Raw genomic sequence first — 15,811 nt, forward strand, 5'->3', positions numbered from 1 at the left:
CTTACTGCAAGTTAACTGAATGATGTTTCCTCCTATGTTCTGGCTGAACAGTTTTGAACCATTTCTCTCTCAACTCCTTCACAAAACTCTATAAAGTATTGGAGTGAGAATGTTACCTTTCAGTAGCTTCCTTTATTAGAGGAGAAAAAAGTTTGTAGGGAAAGGTTTTTATATTTTGAGCTAACAAGAATGCTGGTGGTGAGAAGAAAAAATGGCAGGCTTTCAGGTAACTAAATTATTGCAGTTCATTAATGAGCATCTTTTCCTTCCCTAGTCAAAAAACTATCATGCCTGTTTCAAAGGTAGAAAAGTGGTGCAAGTGCCTCTGTGATGCATCTTAGTGAATGAGTACCGTACTAGCTATAACACTGACTCCAAATGCTCAGAATTGTAGGATCTAACAGCTAGGCCATATTGCTGCCTGCTATGCAGCAACTAATCTCTTAAAAGATTAAACAGGCTTTCTTATAGTTATTTTAAGTAAATAACTAATATAAAGCTATTGTTCTGGCCTATGCAACACCATCCTGTTCACGTCATTAGAAAATTTAGTGGTTTTCCATGTAAGAGGGTTATTTCTCCCCCACCCCTTAATGATGCATTTTGCTTCTGCTCTTAATGTCACTGTTTTGCTTCATTTTTCCTGTGTTGAGTGTTTTGGCCACGGTTTCCACTTGAAATATGAGTGGGAGAAGCTCCCTCCAAAGAACCTGCCTAAAAAATTATGTATAAATATGTCATGAGGACCTTCGCTTTGGCGTTTGTACGATGTGCAGTGCACCAATATGTAGAACTTCTGGTAATTAAAGGCTCATACTGTGCTGCCTACATCCTCTCTAGAATTTTTTATTTTAATTTATTTTTAGGTCCCTTATTCTGGCCTAGACTTCAGAAGTAGTTGTTGGGTTGGGTTTGGGTTTTGGTTGTTGGTGGTTTTTTTTCATTTCCTTCCTTTCCTTATGTGTATTTATGCATTAAGTGCTGGCAAAGCTCTGCAGCAAGGCATACGACAGTTTGTTTAGGTATCTTCTTGTTCTAGTGTATTATGAGCCTTTTTGTAAGGTTAACAGAGTAGATTAGTGATTGCATGAGACCTGGAGTATGAAGTTCCTTAGCTAAGCTCTCTGCACAGGAAGTTCGGGACTTTTAAATAACCAGAAGGGATTGAATGGGGAGAATAAACTATTTGTGAAGATAGTATGAAACATACAGGTTGGTTGACCATTGAGAACACTCTAACTTTTTGCTATGTAACAGATTTCTTCCTTCTGGATAAGGAGTTGATCACGTGAAATGCTTTGGGGGATCATGGTTTACAAACCATCAGGATCTGGCTATGTTTCTTCTCCTTTCCATATCACTTGTGTAAGTACTATTACAGGATTTCCTGTTAAATCACGGAGTTTGGAAAGAACCCCCAGGATCATCTTGTCCCACCTCTGGTCTAGTTAGACCAGATTGCTCAGGGTCTTATTCTTGCAAATGGTGAATCTGTTTACATACAGTATTTTTCCAGCACAGTTGCAGTTTCTCTGATGTCAAGACTGAAATGTTACCTAGAAGCTTTTCTAAGGTTAACTCCTACCACCTTCCCTTTTTCCAGCCTTGTATGTAAATTCTGATTTTTCTGTGCCGTCAGTGTCTCATCTAAGGAAAATGGAAACTGTGAAGTGTGCCTGTAGAATTACCAGGATCTTCTTGGCAAGTTCTTGGTTTCAAGATAACTAGCAATTGTTCTTCTATTCCTATTGCACCCTCTCTGTGTTAATCCTGACCTGAAGGGATGCTTTGGACTGGGAGCAGATGCCTGTACTTCAACCTTACATCAGGAAGCAACTAGACTGTAACAATCTATTTATGGTAGCCTCTTTTGTACTGCTAATAACCCAGCAAGGGCTAAGATTAAGCCATCTCTGATTTTGTTTTGTGTGTGTTTGGTTGTAAAGACAAGTTAATGCTGATGAAGTCAGTAGAGGGGAAGGACAAAGGAAGTAGAATCTTGATTCCAATAAGTTTTCTTTGTCCGTTGAACAATGGGAATCCGTATGAATTCTCTACATTTGGCTTTCTTCCTTAGTCAGATGTGAAAAATTTAGGATTGCAGAAACTTCCAACAGATTATTCTCAACTGAGGGTAGGGAGGCAGGGAAGAAGTAACATTAGCCCACTGTTTACTGCACTAGCTGTTCCCTGTTGGCTTTTACACAAGTGGTTGTTACTTGAAAAGAAATTCTAGTTTGGTTTTCTTGTTGATACTGCTTTTGTCTCTGTGCCCTTTGGGTTTCTCATAGTGGATCATTGACCTTTTTTCATCCTTGTGTCTTAGCTTGATAGTTCTCTCATAAATGACTGTGCCCATCTCTGAATTTAGTTAGCTTTATTGATCACATCTTGCTGTAGGGGTGAGTTCAGATCTGTGTAAACATTATCTTTTTTAGAAGGAAGTGGAATTAAAGCTGCTTTAGCACCTGCTAATGTAGGATGCAACCAGACTTCCTGTTCAAGAGGAAATCCTAATTTACTCTTCCTTGTAAACTGAAGGCTGATCAGCTTACCACATAGTAACCTTTTGACTTGTAAACACTGTGTTCCTTTTGGACTGCTTTTAGCCTCTAGAAATGATTTCCCTCAGGCGCATTGGTAACTTTAACAGTAAACTTTGTGTTGAATGTCATGAAAAAGCAGCAACGCTTTTCTGCTAAACTAATTTTAATTCAGTCAAGCATACCTACAAACTCAAGTAGGTGCTTAAGATGCCTTCAAGTTCTAAGAAGGTGGCTGTATTTTTCTTTGCACTCTTAATCACCACTGCAGTGATTAAGAGTTAAAGAAACTTGTTATCCACTGGGTATGGAAAACAAACCAAGTTATTGTGATTATTTGCTTTGTGATGCAGTCTTTCAGCCCTTGAAAATGCTTGTTATATGTGGGTGGGGAGTTGGCCCTGGCTAGGATATTGTGGTGAATCACTGGCAGTACTGCCAGGTTTGCCATGGATGGAGATTTGGGTTGTGGCCAGTAAAGTGAGTTAAAGTGCTTTTTTTTATTGTTTATTACCAGCCCCGAAAAGATTTTTCTGTCCTTGAGGAGGAAGGAAGAGATCAAATTTAGCAGGAGCAGTATTTGTTTCCTCTTACTGCTAATACAGCAAAAGAAAGCTGCTTCTGAAATACGGATATTCTCCAGGCTTCTGACAGACAGCTTTGCTTAGATGAGCGATTGGAGGCCTCTGGACTAGGTATGCAGCTGAGGCTTGTCTTAGCGATCCCACAACTGTGAGGTTTTGAAGAGCGGATACTGGGACTAAGAACTCAAAGGAGTTCTTGAACTTTATGTATATAAAAATAAGTAAAGATTGCCTTGCGAAGATCTGCATGTTAGACTCCTTCTGCCTATGCAAATAGTAGAAATTTAAATAATATGCTGCCACCATAACCTGCTCTATTGCTTCAGGGATTGATGCAACTTACTGAAAGGGTGGAAGTGTATTGATTCTCAGGGAACCAAGATTCCTTGTCTTCTCTTAATACACCCCAAAGAGTTAAGAATTTATTTTCTGTTCTTTTATGGTTTTTAAAGCATGTTGATAATAGAATAATGGTGTTAAATCCAAAAGAAGTAGTTTACTTTCTAATGCTATTTTCCCCCTAGGCATTAAGGCTCTGCTGGCATGCATGTGCCTGATTCCCATTCAGTGTGGTTTTTATGCATCAGTTTGTTGCTCCTATGGCTCTTATCTTGTTCGTAAGAAATACTATTTAAAGAACAGGCATAAGGGGTTTTTGTTGGCCCAATACAGCAAGCTTACTATTTTTTTTTATTAAAATGTGTATAAAATGTACATTAAAGAAAAAAAAGAACCATCTGTCTGTCCATTCCCCCCCCCCCCCGGTGTTCAGACTTCATCACCTTTCCTGTAGCATAAACAGGTACTTTTATTACTAGAATTATCTTTCAGATAACACAAAGATGCTGATATCTGAAGAAACCTTGTATCAAAATTTCAACTGTTTAAAACAAATGACTTATTAATGGATTTTGTTTCTGTTCTCCTCCTTTCTCTGAAGAGCACTTTTTCATCATGTCACTAGAGAATGCTGAGGGTATAAGAATAAATCTGTAAAAAAGATTCTCTTGAGAAACTATGTCCTGAGTAAATTGACAAGATGGCTGTGTTTCTGGCTACCGCGGTCTTTCAAAACTAGCACTCTAGAGGAAGCTAGCTAATATCTTGAAATCTTCACAGACATTAAAAAGCTGTAGTGCTTAATGCAGTGAGCCAGTAGTCTTCTTTTGAAAAGTAATTTCAACTTTTTTTATCAGTCACAGTTCTTGTCCTACTGTGAGATGATTATATGAAGGTGGGACTTGTTGTATAAGAATATGTACAGTTCTCATAATGCATAGTACTTGCTGTTGCTTGTTGCCATGATATGTAGTATGGTTGAGCAAAACGAGTTCCAGTAAGGATGTTCAACAGGACTAGTATGTTCCTTCTAAACAGGAGAAATAGTTTTGTTATCTGTTGCACATTGAGTGGTTGACCTTGTTCTTGAGAATGGTAAGTGTAGTATTCCAAATACCTGTAATGCTGATAATTAAGCATCATGTTGCTAACTTTTAACATGTGAACTTACGTCTTAGGTGCCATTATGGTTGGCAAGGACAGTTCTGTGATGAGTGTGTCCGCTACCCAGGCTGTGCTCATGGGAGCTGTAATGAACCATGGCAGTGTAACTGTGAAACCAACTGGGGTGGCCTGCTCTGTAACAAAGGTACTTAACATTAATGTACAGGAAAAATAAGTAAATTTGCATGATTAACTGATAACTCGTTAACCATTTTTTTTCTGCTAGTGTGCAGCTAACTGAGCATTTCTGTGCCTAATTCTTTTATGGCAGATGGTGCTTAAACATTTTAAGTGTAAGAAGTTTAAGACAAAAGGCTTGGAATTGTCCTGACTCTTCTAACTCATGTAGTTGGCTCTTGCTTATGCTTCCCTGTTCTGTGGATAGTCAGCAGGTGACAGGCTAGCTAATGGAATATGGGGATGATGTGGGTGAATGATGTTCAAGCCAGAAAGGCATTTATTTGACTAGGAATTAAAATGGTGAGATTTGTGTTCCCTGTTGATTGATTGACACTTTTCTCTGTCCAGATCTAAATTACTGTGGAAATCATCATCCCTGCCTGAATGGTGGAACCTGTATGAATACTGAACCAGACGAATATCGCTGTGCTTGCCCAGATGGCTACTCTGGAAAGAACTGTGAAATTGGTAAGTTTTGGGTATTGTGTGTATCTTCAGAAATGTGAAACTCTTTTAGGTATGCCTACGTTGTAGTTGGCCAGATGGCATTTTATGATCATTGCTGCCCATGTGTTTGGCTTTGTTGTGGTTTGTTTTTTTTTTTGTTTGGGTATTTTTGGGGGTGGTTGTTTGTTGTTGTTTTTTTTTGGGGGGGGCTTGGTTGTTGTTGGGTGCTTCTTATTTTTAGAGTAGAAGAGCTGTTTTTCTTCTCAAAAGCCAGCTTGGTTTCTGAGAAGGGAAGTGAAAAGTGATAGCAACAATTAGAAAGTGTTACCTAGTAAATACTCTCCTAGTAAGGGATTGTTTTCTTGTTTCCCAAAGCTTCCTTACCTTCTGAGTGAGAAAGTACCAAGGTGACGGCATGCAACTTGTCTCTGCTCAACCTGGTTACTTAGTGCAGTTTCTGCAAATGTTACAGCCCTACATGGGGTGACGACAAGCAGTGCTGCCTGTAATTGCAAGCTCTGTTCTTTGCCGTTTCCAAGGAACAGTATTAGAGTGAAGCTAAACAGACCTTTGATACTTTGAATTGCTACTACTGTTTAGACCTCTGCACTTGGCATATCTGTTTTGTCTCAGAGAGCCGGGGGGGGGGGGTGAGGGGCAGGCAGGAGAGCAAAGTGCTGGAGGATTCTGGAGCTGGAAGTGCACAGCTGGGAGCAGTAGGTTAATGGGGAACTTCTCTAGTACCTGGGATATTGAGGTAGTGTGCCGTCTTTAAGCTTTCTAGGCAATAGATAGGAAGGATGACATGCACCTTCAGTAAAATCCTGCTTTGGTCTCCTGTTGGGAATCTTGCTCTCTGTAGATAGGAGAGGGAGGTTCCAAACTTCTGTACAGGCAGCTCTCTGCTGCTCATGCTCTTGGTCATTTTTAATCAGAACACAGTTTATAACTGTAAGTTCTCCTCAACTGTTACTGAAAGAGCATTTAGGAAGAATTTCTTCTTCTCTCTTTCCAGCGGAGCATGCTTGTGTATCTAATCCCTGCGCTAATGGTGGAATTTGTCATGAAATTTCATCAGGCTTCAAGTGTCACTGCCCATCAGGGTGGAGTGGACCAACATGTGCTATTGGTGGGTATGCATCTTCTGATGACTGACCCGTTAGGTTGGAAGGGCTGATACAGATTAATTGATAATATCATGCTCTGTTGGTAATGGATTTGATGGTAGTCTTTTACCTTAGTTTTCTAATGGCTATGGTTTGGGGTACTCTGAAAAGATTAAAGGTACTGTGCAGCCAGAAGTATCCATTTGATGGAGTTGAGGTCTACAGGTTATCAAAAGCACAGCTGGACCATAGCCAAAGAAATGCCCTGTTGCCAAAGTATGTAGGACTATTTCTGATTCTTTAGCTAAAGCAAAATCCAGAATGGATTTATTTTAAGAAATACAGAATCATAGAATGGTTTGGGTTGGAAGGGACCTCAAAGATCATCTTGTGTGGATGTGAAAGTTCTCCCCTTCTGAAAGTAACAGAAAAGTATATTACTTACTTAAATATATGTGTTCAGAAGATGGGGAAATAGTAGAAATGTATTGTGGTATTGGCTTGCATTTTGCCTTTGATTTGGAGCACAGGGGTTTTATCCATTTTTCAACAGCAGCTATGCTAAAAACCCCCCTACTGTGTCATGGTCTAGTAACATGACTGTCAATTAACGTGCTCATCACTGGTAGATTAACTGAATTTTCTTGCTGTTTGCAGATAAGGGAAAAAGGAACTTTGAATTTTTCAAATTCAAAGATATGAAAAAAGCCTAAATAAAAATTAGGCTAGAAATGTTAGTCTGTTCCTAAGTTTGTGTATTCTTCCCCTTAATCTTAAAATAACTTAAAACCCAAACAAAAACCTCCACACAGTAAGAAACAAGCAGGTTAAGCAGAATTTTAAACCATGTAATGGAAGGCACACTTTGACATTCCAGATATTGATGAATGCGCATCTAACCCTTGTGCCCAAGGAGGGACCTGTATTGATGGTGTTAATGCATTTGAGTGTATATGTCCACAACAGTGGATTGGAGCAACATGTCAGCTTGGTAAGTAATTGCCTTCTAAAGTTTTGAAGACAACTGCAGATAATTCCTAAATAATTATTATGAAGTAATTAAGTCTGGAAGCATTTCTGACATTATTTTCACTGAAAAAAAAACACTGAAGATGTGTTTTGCTACTGGTATTGTAGCTCTGCATTATTAGATTGGAAAGCCAGCAGTTTCAAGTGAACCTGTAACTGTTTAAGCCCCAACTTAAGCCTACTTATAATAATTTTTCTAGAATGCCTGATAACTTTCCTGTTTCAAAATACAGCATCGGTGATGGTAGCTCCTGCTTCATGGTGGCAAAACAGTGACTATAAGCTTATGGAGGCAGGGAAGAGATTTGCCCTGACTAACATAATACCTTTTCGAGGTTCGGCCAAAGGAAAAGTAAAATAACATGCATGTGCTACTATAGACAAGTATGCATTAAAATCCTCTAGTATGTAGATTGTTTTATTCCCTTACCTATGTATTATATGACCTTCTGATGCTTGGACTGCATGGGAACTTTGCTTGGTGCTGTGGTAATCTGTTTCTGGGTTTGTTCTTTATTCTTTTCTTTATCTTCTTTCACAGATGCTAATGAGTGTGAAGGGAAACCCTGTGTTAATGCTTATTCTTGCAAAAATCTCATTGGTGGATATTACTGTGACTGCATTCCAGGATGGACAGGAGTAAATTGTCATATCAGTTAGTATTTTTTTAGTATATATGTTGACCATAGGATGCTTAATTATTTAAAAAAGGGCATTATGATGAACATAGGAAACATACGTGTACAAGAGAAAAATACCTGTTGACAGGTTTCTTTTAAACTTCCAGCAATGTAAATTAAAAATACAGTTTGAAAATTTATTTGGAAGTGCACTTGTTCTGAGCTTAAATACGCACACACATATCTATTAGTATCTCCCTACTCACTCAGCCTTGATTCTGAATGATGTCATATACTGATTCAATTTAAAATACTTTTTAGTTAAAATGTCAGGTATGAAATTAGCTGATAGCACTTAATTAGATTTCTATTAGAGTGTAATAGAAATGTCATATGGAAGATGTATCTTTGTATTATTATTTTTTAATAAGAAATCTAAGACATCAAGTATCCTTGCTTTCCTTTGAAACATCTAGAAAAGTCCTTCCTGAAAATCATTTGTTCCCCATTTTTATGCTAGAGATGTACTTTACAGCTTAGTGTTCCAGTATGAATTCTAATGCCTTGCATATTTTATCCATAGATATTAATGACTGTCATGGACAATGTCAACATGGAGGGACTTGTAAGGTAACTTTTGTTTATTCCATGCCATGTTGAAAATTAATCTTGTTCTAGTTATAAAATCTATAGTTTGGAGTTGTAGGTTGGTTAAATAAGGCTTAATATAAAAGTATAGTGTTCTAGCAGCCTTCCAGTATCTGGGGGAGCCTATAAGGCTGCTGGGGAGGAACTCTTCCTTACGGACTGCAGTGATAGGACAAGGGGTAACAGGTTAAAACTTAAACAGGGGAAGTTTGGATTGGAACTGTTGGAACAAGTCCAGAGAAGGGCCATGAGGACGATCAGGGGACTGGAGCACCTTGTGTATGAAGAGAGGCTGAGAAAGTTGGGGCTGTTCAGCCTGGAGAAGAGAAGGCTGCATGGAGACCTCATAGCAGCCTTCCAGTATCTGAAGGGGGGCCTATAGGGATGCTGGGGATGGACTCTTCATTAGGGACTGTAGTGAGAGGACAAGGGGTAATGGGTTAAAACTTAAACAGGGGAAGTTTAGATTGGATATAAGGAAGAAGTTTTTTACTGTGAGGGTGGTGAGGCACTGGAATGGATTGCCCAAGGAAGTTGTGAATGCTCCATCCCTGGCAGTGTTCAAGGCCAGGTTGGACGAGGCCTTGGGGGATACCGTCTGGTGTGAGGTGGCCCTGGGTGTGGCAGGGGGGCTGGAACTAGATAATCTTAAGGTCCTTTCCAACCCTAACTGTTTCGTGATTTGCAGACTCTTGCACCATTTCAGAAAATAATTTTGTGGTGCTATTGCTGTTCACAAATCCAGAATATAGAAATAACTTGACCTCCTGTGTGCAAGTTTTATCAATAAACAATTTTTTCTACTTTTTCTTCCCCCTTCCCCATGAAGGATGAAGTGAATGGTTACCACTGCTTATGCCCTCGTGGTTTCACAGGAAAAAATTGTGAGATGGAAACCAATGAGTGTGAAAGCAATCCATGCCAAAATGGAGGACGTTGCAAAGACCTGGTGAATGGATTCAGTTGCCTGTGTTTGCAGGGTTTTTCAGGAGTCTTCTGTGAGGTGAGGGCAGTGGTGACATTACTGCAATGCTTCTCATGGATCGAATTCTTTAGAGAAACATATCTGCAGGTTTAAATGGGAGTAACCCAAGGCTAAGGCATTGCTAACTAATGTAGCTGTTACTTGATACTCTGAATAAGTAAATTTGTTGTGCAGTGCTGTCATAGGAGCTGTAACACTTGATTTTGCAGCCTGACAAAGTGCAAGTTGTTGCGCATACATGTTGGCTCTTCTAAATGTTTAAGACTGCAAGTATTCCTTAAGCTTGAAACTTTTACCTTTGCAGTTTTCAGGACCTGTGGTTTTTTGCTCCACTAGAATGCTTTAGTTCTCCATCCTAATAACTCTGAAGTATATAATTGAATTACCTTCCAAGTAATCCTACTGCTGTTGGTAAGAGCATCCACATAATTAAGAGCAGGCAGATACGCGAGTATCGGCTCTCAGAACTTTCTTTTTGAGATCATTTTGAGAAACGTGTAGTTCTAGTGCTTAAATAAGAAATGAAATACTAAAGTGCTAGAGATAATTCTAGTTCTTCATAGGGAGAAAATATTAGACTTTTCAATGCAAAGTTATATTGCCCAAAATGTGTACTTTCCTGCTTTCACTGATAGCCAAATTCTTCTAAGTATTATGGCTTGCAAGACAGACATCAACTGGAGACACTGGGTTGGAATTTTGTTGCATTTCCTCCAGAGTTTTTCATGGAGGACATTGGAATGAACTCTCTTAAATGGTGAAGTAATTTTATTCTATATTTGTATTATTAAAGGAACAATGCCCTCCTTTAATTCAAAATTGAAAAGGGTTGCAGATACTGACCAGTGTAATAAAACTGGTGCAGTACCTAATAGCTCATGTACCATTACATAAAGATCATAGCTTGAGTGCTTTACTCTTGGCTGATTCATACCATACCATGTAATTAAAGTTTTAGCAAATCTGTTTGAATAATGGGGGGAGTTGGCTGCTTGCCTTGTGCATTTTGCAGGAAATATCTACCATTGATTCCAGATGCTAAAGCACCAGCTACTGAACTTGCATTGCAAAGGGGAAATTTACACTAATGGAAGGAAACAAATGGAGACATCTGATAGAGGAGATCTGAGAATCTTTCTCAGACTTTAACTATTTTGTGTAGCTTGCTTTGAATGTCCCACGTGAAAACATAAAATAACCATGTAAAAATCTTTCTATCGCAGCTGGAATTGTACATGCTGCTCTCAGTTAAAAACTTAACACTATTTGTGTTCCTTCTGCTTTAATTAGCTTTGGATGTTTAACCTATTTAGCTAAGAACTGCTGAAAGTAGTGAGCAAATCCACCACTAGACTTGGCTTTCTCAACCTTACAGACATAAAATTATCATGAGAGATGTGAAGTAGGAAAAAATTACTTGAGGGGAAAAGGCAATCCTTAAGAATAACAACTTGGAGGAAAGATACTGTGATGTAACTATATCCCTTTTGGGGCCGCTTTGTGGATTTTGAGGCCAGTTTAGGGCATCACCAGTCAGTGATCTTGCATGCCAGTCTAAGATGTAGAGAAGCAGGATTGCTTTGCTATAGCAATTTGTCTGTTTTAAGGGTGATATTATGAAAGCTAGGTTTAAATTTTACTTTTTGAATTAGATGGCAAGAAGCTTTCAAAATATACCTAATATTTCTGTGTGTAAATTGGTATGATGATAGTATTTGTAAGAATAAGGCCCCTGAGCAGCTTGGTCTAACTAGAGCTGCTTTGAGCAGGAGGTAGGAAGTAGCTGACCTCTAGAGGTCCCTTCCAAGCTGTGGTTCTGTAAGAAATTCTATGTATTACTTGAGGTGGAAAGAGAAGTTGCTGTGGAGAGCAGGGTTTATTGTTTGGTAGGATTTTTGAGTTCTCTGTATTTTAAGTGTGTTGTAGACACAAAGTTGACAAGTGCATTTCTATTTAACTTGCATTATAGCACTTAGTATGTAGATGTGAAGGACAGAGAAGTGACTTGTAATAATCCAGAATCATCACGTTAAGATGTCTTCATGGCTTGTTCTTTGCTAAATTATTTCAAATGTGCTTATTCAGCCTCCTGCAAAGGAATGTTGTCTTAGGAGTGTTAGAAATGCTCTATATTAGGATTGACTAAAGTAACCTGAAATTTCTCTGTTGCACTATGAATGTAATATATATGATTCATAAACCTTAAAACTTGAGGTTCCTTGTACATTAGCTTCGTCTGCATCTTTGGCACACAGACAACGCTGCTTGCTCCTGGGAAATGAAGCAGCTGGTGCTAACTATGGCCTCTCTTACAGATGGATATTGATTTCTGTGAACCTAACCCTTGCCAGAATGGGGCTAAATGCTATGATCTGGGAGGAGATTATTACTGTGCCTGCCCTGATGACTATGATGGAAAGAATTGTTCTCATCTCAAGGACCACTGCAAGAACAATTCCTGTAAAGGTACCTGCTGTTTTCCAGAAATGCTTAATGCAGAAACATTTTTATTGTACACGCTTGGACTTTGTGGAAGTGAGGCAGCCAGAAGAAATGCTTGTAGGCATCCTAAGTTTTAAAGAGGTAGAGGGTAACTTAAACTTGAACATAGCTTTTAAACTGTGATTAGTCCTAATTTTTGGTTGACATTTTAAAAAGTAAAGACTGAATGGTGATGCAGATTAATAGTCTGATGATGTACTTCTCATTCTTAGTAATAGACAGCTGTACAATAGAAGTCTTCACTAATGCTACCCAAGAAGGAATCCGTTTCATTTCATCTAATGTCTGTGGGCCTCATGGACGGTGTATTAGTCAGCCAGGAGGGAATTTTACTTGTGCCTGTGAAAGAGGCTTTACTGGAATATACTGTCATGAAAGTAAGTAAGAATTTTTTTCAGATTATTTTGTTGCTTTAAAATTTTTTTGTTATGAAGCTTTACAAGCTTGAAACCTCAAGGCTTTAAAAAATTTGTGTAGAGCATTGTTTCAGTTGTACTGCTTGAAATCTGCTTTTTTTTTTTTTTTCCTGGTAACAGTTGTCTCATCTCTGTAATGGTGTATACTTCCTCTGTGAAGGAAAACTGGTTTTAGTCCACCTTGAATGCAAATGTGTCTGTACCCATTACCTTTATGTACAGTCTTAAAAGAAGCCATGGATTTTTCCAATACGGGAATGATGCAGAAGGGACAGACACATTAACAGCACAGCTTAGGAGCATGTGTAGTGCTGTTCCAGGTATTTTTTTGAACACCTGGATACTTTTGCCAGGTAAACTTAATGATTTTGGTTCAACTTGATATGTGAAAGAAAATAAGTCTAGAAACCTTACCAGGCTTGAAAACAGATGTTTGAGTTGTTCTAATGGAGGTACAAATGGAATATAACTTTGCTCCTTTTCCTAGAGACACAAGTGTGTATAACTCCTCTAGGTAGGTGAAGACAGGCTGTGAGCAATAATTGTTGACTTTGTCATAGATATCAACGATTGTCTTGGCAAACCTTGCAAGAATGGTGGGACTTGCATCGATGAAGTTGATTCATTTAGATGTTTCTGCTCAAGTGGCTGGGAAGGAGAGTTGTGTGACACGAGTGAGTACTGCTAAGTGTAACAGTCAGATACTAACAGTTTTGCTGTAAGTTAGTGACGGTTGGCGCATGAGTAATAATAATGAGGTAGTTTCTCTGTTCTGTAATTACAGACTACCCAGTGTTGTTTTCAGAAGATTTTGGGGTAGCATCTCTAAAAGTCCTTTAACAGGAATGTAACCTGATTCTTGGTTATAGTACAAGAGATCTCAGGAGGAGAGAATTGCTTTTTTGCCTGAGAAGCAAAAGTGAATATACCTTGTTTTAGGGGTCTACTCGTACTGCTTTTATTGCTTTAAGGATACATACTTTTTAGTACTTCCTGTACATACAAGTTTGTCCCTTACCCAATCTACTCATACATAGTAGTTTCAAAATTGAAAAGCTTTTTTTGCTTTAAGCCAGTTCAAGCTATAAAGCGTTCTCACCTTACTGAAGGAATTTATAATCTTCGTATCTATTTCTTTAGTAAGAAAATAATAGCTGAAGCCTGAATTTTTACTCTATATCATGAGTCAGTGTTTGTAGCCTGGGTTCTGCGGAAGCAGGTGTTTGCTCTTGCTGCCCTGGCTTGAGACACATTGAGTCTCAGCTGACAGAGAAGTGTACTAGGCTGGTTCATGGTTAAGTTATCTCTGAGGAAACTGCAGTTGGTTCTTTTTATGCTCTGAATGAAGCTGCTTCAAAAACATGACCACAAGGACTTGCTGAGGTGTATTACAGGACATGTACTGATAAGATACGAAATAAAGACTGAGAAGCTTTTGGCAGGTGTCGCTGTCAAAATAGCTTTTTGTGTGGTCTTGATGAAGTTTGCCCTGGAAAAAATGTTCTACCTATTAAAATGTTCATCTCAAGTAAGGAGAAATTTCTCTAAAATCCATGTATGTGTTTAATGCATGCATATGTTTAATATGTATACACATGTATATGTGTATATGGTTAAGCTGTCTAACGGCATTTTCCCTGTGTGTGTTAGACATAAAGCAGGACAGGGAGACTTAATTGTGCCTCATGTGGATGTCCTGGGTTGGGGCTCCTTTTCCAGGACATTGTGGTCCCTACTAGAAAGTTTCTTCTGAAGTGCAGAATATGGCTCTTTGGAAAAATAAATCTACACTGGTGCTCTGCAAAGAAGCTGCAGTGAATAATACTTTCTCTCCTAAGCTGTCAAAGAATCTTTCATAATTCATTTTGTTCTGTATTAAATCAGTTTTTTTCCTTGCATATATAAAGATAACCCCATAATAATTAGGAATGCTCCTCCTAAACAGTATACAACTTATTGTCTTTATAAATGAGTTTTTATATTTTCTCATGGCCTTGGCTAGGCTGGATCAACTAATTTCAATAACTCTTTTTTTCTAGATTTCAATGACTGTTCTCCTAACCCGTGTCACAATGGTGGCCGATGCATTGATTTAGTAAATGACTTCTATTGTGAGTGTAAGAATGACTGGAAAGGCAAAACTTGCCATTCACGTAAGTGTTTTTTACTTTGATCTTTAGTTTAGCCAAAGATTTGTTTTCTTTCTTCTCATGAGACAAGAGTTCCTGAAATTTAAAATAAAACAATTGCACTAAAATAGACATATTTTCATTACCTCTTCCAGTTTCCCAGCAACAAAATGGAACATTTAAGAAATCTATTCCTTCATATAGTGAAACAGTGTTATAAGAGATGCCTTAGATTCAGCTCTTTTGGTTGCTTACTGTGATACAGCAAGTGGAACTATGTATTTCTAGTTCTGTTGCATTTAAATATGAAAAATAATTTTGTGATTAACATGTACCTGGTCTTAAAATTCAGCAACACTAATGGAAATTGAAACTGCTTTGTTGTGATGTATAGGTGACTACCAGTGTGATGCGAATACTTGTAGCAATGGTGGAACATGCTATGATGATGGAGATACATTCCGCTGTTCATGTCCTCCAGAATGGATAGGAAGCACCTGCAACACTGGTAAGCTTTTAAAATTTTCTACAGATAAAGGCAGAAGAAGTAGAGAAGTGTTTAAATAATGCCTGTTTTGTAAATAGGCACACACTTGTTCTAGCTGTTCCAGTTGGCTGGTGACTGAGGTTTAGAGTAATTTCTTCCACTCACCTGAGGTGGTACTGATTTTCAGGAAACTGTTCTTTTCAGGCTGTTCACAGGGTCTTTTAAGTATCTTCTAAGCAGATTTGGAGCACCTGTGTCTTGTCTTCTGTTAGTCTTCAGATACCATGTGTAAAAGTTTTCTTAGGAGCTTAGTTTCCTGCTTTGCTTGAAGGTTCATAATGTGAATAAATTTGTGACTGAAAAGCTTATGTGCAGGCAGACTTGAGAGAAAGGAAATGAAGTGGTTCTTGGGGACTTCCAGGGTTACTGCTTGCTGTAGGGAGCTACTCTTGATCTTTTGGGGGTTTGAATGTAGTCTCCACGATACATTTTTCTAAATACGAAACTCCCATCAGGACCAACAAGTTGGATGAAGGTAACTTAGTAGGGATACTAAAGAGGTTTTTAGATACAATTGCAACATTCAATCAAAATCTGAACTAAACTAAGAACGTAGCAGTATTTGAGGGATG

The 15,811-nt window shown here is 38.5% G+C and overlaps 1 protein-coding gene across 2 annotated transcripts in view; it reads left to right on the top strand.

The window, feature by feature from the left end:
- JAG2 (jagged canonical Notch ligand 2) overlaps window positions 1-15,811 on the top strand; it is a 69,406-nt gene that overhangs the window by 40,137 nt on the left and 13,458 nt on the right. The window contains exons 6-17 of one of the 2 annotated variants that reach the window (XM_061376483.1): window positions 4,645-4,775; window positions 5,159-5,278; window positions 6,273-6,386; window positions 7,241-7,354; window positions 7,934-8,047; window positions 8,596-8,642; window positions 9,490-9,663; window positions 11,961-12,111; window positions 12,360-12,524; window positions 13,124-13,237; window positions 14,603-14,716; window positions 15,087-15,200. In XM_061376483.1, coding sequence (XP_061232467.1) covers window positions 4,645-4,775; window positions 5,159-5,278; window positions 6,273-6,386; window positions 7,241-7,354; window positions 7,934-8,047; window positions 8,596-8,642; window positions 9,490-9,663; window positions 11,961-12,111; window positions 12,360-12,524; window positions 13,124-13,237; window positions 14,603-14,716; window positions 15,087-15,200 — 1,472 coding nt within the window. The remainder of the gene's footprint in view (window positions 1-4,644; window positions 4,776-5,158; window positions 5,279-6,272; window positions 6,387-7,240; window positions 7,355-7,933; window positions 8,048-8,595; window positions 8,643-9,489; window positions 9,664-11,960; window positions 12,112-12,359; window positions 12,525-13,123; window positions 13,238-14,602; window positions 14,717-15,086; window positions 15,201-15,811) is intronic. The other variant, XM_061376484.1, reaches the window with a different exon arrangement.

This window comes from Neopsephotus bourkii, unplaced genomic scaffold (genome assembly GCF_033783945.1).
Source record: "Neopsephotus bourkii isolate Nb327-2 ecotype Australia unplaced genomic scaffold, CSIRO-AGI_Nbou_v1 NB_1707, whole genome shotgun sequence".
NCBI lineage: Eukaryota > Metazoa > Chordata > Aves > Psittaciformes > Psittacidae > Neopsephotus > Neopsephotus bourkii.